Source organism: Euleptes europaea, chromosome 12 (genome assembly GCF_029931775.1).
Source record: "Euleptes europaea isolate rEulEur1 chromosome 12, rEulEur1.hap1, whole genome shotgun sequence".
Classification (NCBI taxonomy): Eukaryota; Metazoa; Chordata; class Lepidosauria; order Squamata; family Sphaerodactylidae; genus Euleptes; species Euleptes europaea.
Genome location: NC_079323.1, coordinates 27,275,698 through 27,280,867, shown reverse-complemented (window position 1 = coordinate 27,280,867; position 5,170 = coordinate 27,275,698). Strand labels below are relative to the sequence as shown.

Sequence of the window (5,170 nt, the reverse complement as noted above, 5' to 3'; positions counted from 1 at the left end):
CGGATTATGGATGCAGATATTTTATAGAAACCACTGACATGGTTTCATTTGCTTTTTTCCACAGAATGGTGTGGGTGAACTGAAGCAATTTGCAGTAGGGTCGTCTCCCCCCCCACCCCAACCATTAGGTTTGGAAGAACTGGCACGGAATAAAATATCATGTCCCTTTAAATAATAATTAAGTGCCATCAAATTGCAGCTGACTAATGGCAACCCCTCGTGTGGTTTTCAAGGCAAGAGATAAGCAAATGGGGGTTGCTTTGTGCCTCCTCTGCCTTCCATGTTGGATCTTCCATCCAATACTAACAATAGGATTGCCATCCTCCAGGTACTAGCTGGAGATCTCCCGCTATTACCACTGATCTCCAGCTGATAGAGATCAGTTCACCTGTTTAGTTTTGGTGTGGCACTGATACATGGATTTTAGGGTTGCCAAGTCCTCCTTGGCCACCAGCAGGGGATGGGTGGTAGAATTGCCAGATCCAGGTTGGAGAGAAGGCGGAATATCTTTTCTTTTGACACCTTTAGCTCTTAGGAGATGGAAAAAAACCATATCTCATCATAAGACAATGTGACAAACGCTATTGTGACAGCTGCAGTTACCTTACCAATAACACGGTTGTTGAACGGCATCCTACAGGTTCTGTTTACATTGCCTTCCATAGTATTGTATAAATGAGCATCTAAGCTGGGCCAGTTCACACAAAAAGTGCTTCAGAAGCCTGTAATGGTGGCCTCAGTCTGTACCAAGTCACCTTTGTACATCTGCAACAACATTCAGGATTGGGCTTTCTTCCCTTATTGGTAAGGGATGGGAAAACAGCACTTCCTAGTTCACACTGAAAGCTGAATCCTTCTAGTGTTAGTAGATATATAAAACCATATGCAGGCCTTTCCTGTTGCCTCGTGTCCAGATGGCTGTAATTGTTTGTATGCTGTCTCTTATAAATGCCTTAAACTGCAACCGTTGTCCAACATTTTCTCTTTCCCCAAATAGCAGATGGAGTTTATGTATCTGAACCTTCTGCTCAGACCCTGACAGTTACTTTTTAAAAAATTATTTCCATCCAGTGTTTTATCTTTACCCAGCTCCTTGATTATTCTAGGGCTTCACATTCCTGATGCGTTACCTCCCCTCCTCAAACACGGCCATCACCAGGCTCCGTCCCCCAAACTCCAGAAATTTCCCAAGGTGGAGTCAGTAAACCCATCCACTATGGTTATAGCACAGTGAAAACAGGGATTTCTAGCAATATAATTTTCAGGACAGCCTCAGCAACTACTCCACCAATCTGTTTAAAAACAATAGCATGGCTAACAACATATTTCAAGATTGGCGGAAAAGAGGGAGGCCCTTTTAGTGGCATTCTGTAGAAACAGATCTGCAGTACCCTTCTCTCTTCCTAAATGAGTAAGATTGTGTATTTGATACTTACAGAAGCACCAATGACCCTCCGTGCACAGTTGTAAAAGCAAAGTGATGCCAGCCTCCAGGTGGGAGCTGGGATCCCCCAGGATTACAGCTCATCTCCAGACTACAGAGATCACTTCCCCGGGAGAAAATGGATGCTTTGGAGGGTGGACTCTATGGGATTGTAACCCACTGAGGTCCCTGTCCTCCCCAGGCTCCATCCCCAAATCTTCAGAAGTTTCCAACCTGGCTCTGGCAACACTACTGCCCCACCCTCCACTGGTGGCCAGTAACCCTATTGCCTGTTCTTGATCAAGAAAGGAATTTTGCTATTACCTTTAGCTATTGCATGGCGGGGAGATGTGGAACATCTTTGGCTTGGTCCAAAGTGATGATAAATTTGCCCTTGCAATTCCTCTGAAGCTATCTGCTCTGCAGAAACCTCTGGGACAGCCTGTTGTCTGCTTTGGTGGTGAAAAGTGCCATCAAGTCGCAGCAACCCCTTAGGGTTTTCAAAGCAAGAGATGAACAGAGGTGGTTTTCCACTGCCTGAATAGTAGTCTCCCATTCACATACTAGCAAAGGCCAACCCTACTTAGCTTCCAAGATCAATGAGATCAGGCTAGGCCATCCTGGAGAGGGGTTTCTCTGCTTTAGGCAAACTAAAGCGTAATCTGAATGATGTCACTTGGTATTTGGGGGGGGGCGTATGGTGATTTGAACTGGATAAATGCTTTGGGTCCACCTCTGATTCTAAATTCTCGATAATCTTTCCACATGGTCCATTTATGAGCATTTCTTCTGGATATATTTAAAAATGTGTGTATTAAAAACACTTAACAGAAATAATACTACACAACATATTTCTAGCTGGAATGCTGTTTGGGTTGGGTCCTGCATAGGATTTCTGCTGATAGAAGGAAGGTGTTTTTTCACTGATTCCTTCCTCAAGATATTCCTGGGATCCCCTGTTCCACAAGAGCACTGCAGGGGGCATTTGGGGCTGTAGAGGAAGGAGTAGGTAAGATCTCATTCTAATGAAAAGCCTTCCATCAGCAATAACTTTCAGAGGGATCTAACCCTTTATTAGCACTATTAAAAGCAGCAGGAGGAAACTTTATCTCCTTAAAACTCAGACCTGTAGAGGTAGGCTAAACAGGTTTTACAATTGGATTTGATTTAAAAACTGCCTTGCATAGCTCTATAGTGCAGAGATGAAATTGTGTCTCATCATCACTATAAAAATCTGATCAAGCTACTTCCAAAGGGTACCTGAAGGACCACTTCCTCCTGAACTATCTAGCCTACCAGTTAAGACTTGCTTCTCAAGCCCTGATCTCTGTGCCTCTTCCTTCAGGGTGATGTGGGTATAGGTTTGTCAGGTAGTGCCTGACACGCATCTGGAGGGCTGTGGGCAAGCACATGGTGGGGGAGGGTCCATGAAACTGGCTGCAGAGTTGCATCATGTCACTTCCAATTTAAAAACCCCGAGTTTACTATAGAGTTTCCAACAATTCCTATGCCAAATACATTGTTTTTACTAGAAGTGATGTGACACTGCAGCTGGCATCACAGTTTTCCCCCCTCCCACTGAGAGCCAGAATGGTGTAGTGGTTAAGAGCGATTGTTTGGAGTGGTAGACTCTGATCTGGAGAACCGGGTTTGATTCCCCACTCCTCCACATGAGCGGTGGAGGGGAGGCTAACCTGTTGAACTGGGTTGGTTTCCCCACCCCTACATATGAAGCCAGCTGGGTGACCTTGGGCTAGTCACACTCTCTCAGTCCCATCTACCTGACAAAGTGTCTGTTGTGGGGAGGGGAAGGTGATTGTTAGCTGGTTCGTTTCTTCCTTAAGTGGTAGAGACAGTTGGCATATAAAAACCAACTTTTCTTCTTCTCTGAGTGGCAGTGGGCAACAGGGGTGGGGGATGTCCTTTCCTCACTGGACCCCTAAGCGGGTGGGAACTAGAGACAGGGCATGATTTGTGCTGGCATCCCAGCTTTGGAATACCTTTCCCCTTGAGGCTGGCCTGGAGTCTATTTTACTCTCTTTTGGGTGCCAGGTTTACACAAGCTTTTAATTAGGGTTTTTTATTGTTCCTTTTTTAGAGGTCTGGTCTGAGGTCTTTTATGTTGCTTATGTCAAATTGCTAGTTTAATGGCTTGGGTTTTTTTTTTTTAAGAATGTTGTTCATAATTTAATTTTAATTTTCAGCTGCCTTAGAAAAGTACTTCTAATTCAGAGACAAACACCACTATTTAGAACATCATGTAGAACTACCTATTTCGGGAAGGGAAACCAAGTTTGCCAAGCATAATCAGTTTGAAATGAACTAGCGTGCACATTTATTGCAGTTGTTCGGTCAAAATAAACACGTCAAACAATATGAGTCAGTTAAAGAGTACACAGGAAAATATACAAGAGACGCTCATCAACATAATTTAAACTAAAGTTTATGTTAGCTTTGTCTTCTTAAAATTCTGTAACTATGGCACAGTAAGAATGTTAATGTCCGGGCAAATAGCTTTCAATTAGCCAAGGAGTCTCTTCCATATTACATATATTTGGCGGTATTGGGGCGGGGGGGAGGTTGGATTAAAAATCCTTATGCTGTCTGAGTCCACAAGCCAACACTGTAATGCAAGTGACAAATCCAGGTAAGCGGGATATTTCCATGGATTAGTCTTAAATACCTGCCTCATCTTCACGAGTGGGCTGGAAAACCTCTGCAAAGCTGCAACATTATTACAGACAGGAAACTATGACTGGAAGTCAGTTTCTGTGCTCAGAGCTGAAAAGCATCATTCATAAACAGAGAGTGCGAAAGGAGACTAAAAACAGAAAGGGAAATAAAAGCGAGCGTGAAAAGTCACCTCTTTTATGACTAAGTCTTTCGAGGCGAGCACTGCATGCATATACTTCCACCCCAAAGTCGGAGGAAGCTATTCCATCCTCCAACGTATCCCTTTGCATTTTCATGAAGACAGATTTGAAAAAGCAGACCGCTGGGAAGAAATGCTACAAACTTCTAAGTTAGTGAAGGAACTTCCAGCATCGCTGTTATATTCTGGAAAGGAAGAGCTGGAAGAGATGATGTTCTTCAGCCTCTGAAGAGCAATGATTAATAGCAACAGGAGAAAGGCCAAGAGGCTGAGGAATATTGAGACATAGACATAGACATTAGACATACGTCCCGAAGATGAATCCATAGATGTCGAGAATGATGTGGGATACAATTCCAGAAAAGTCCCATTTTCCATATCTGCTAATAGTCCAGAGGTAGGGTTGAGTTCTGACATGTTTGTTGACTTCGTGCGTGTATAAATCAATGAAAGAGACCTAGTGCGCAAAGGTGAGTTTCCATAAAGCTGTTGGCATACTGAGTCACCTTGTGGTGACTGTTATCCTTCTGTTCTTCAGTCAGGATTAACCTCAGGTGGAATTTCTTTTGGTGCTGTAAGGAAAAAAAACAGGGAAAGATTTTATTTATTGTACACTGCCTGTCCAGACCTGCTCAAGGCAGCTCACAAAAGCAACCAAAGCAATAAAACGAGTCAATAAAACAATCACACCAATAAAAGTAAGCTAGCCACCAATAAAAGTAAGCGAGCCAGCGTGGTGTAGTGGTTAAGAGCGGTGGACTCTGATCTGGAGAACCGGGTTTGATCCCCCACTCCTCCACATGAGCAGCGGAGGCTAATCTGGTGAACTGGATTTGTTTCCCCACTCCTGCACCCAAAGCCAGCCGGGTGACCTT

The 5,170-nt window shown here is 43.8% G+C and overlaps 1 protein-coding gene across 1 annotated transcript; it reads right to left on the bottom strand.

Annotated features, from left to right (window-relative positions):
- Nucleotides 1-4,340: 4,340 nt before the first annotated feature.
- SERTM1 (serine rich and transmembrane domain containing 1) lies at nt 4,341-4,801 on the bottom strand. Its single transcript, XM_056858667.1, has one exon. It carries the CDS (start codon nt 4,710-4,712, stop codon nt 4,389-4,391), a length of 324 nt encoding a protein of 107 aa, XP_056714645.1. The 5' UTR covers nt 4,713-4,801; the 3' UTR covers nt 4,341-4,388.
- Nucleotides 4,802-5,170: the final 369 nt, after the last annotated feature.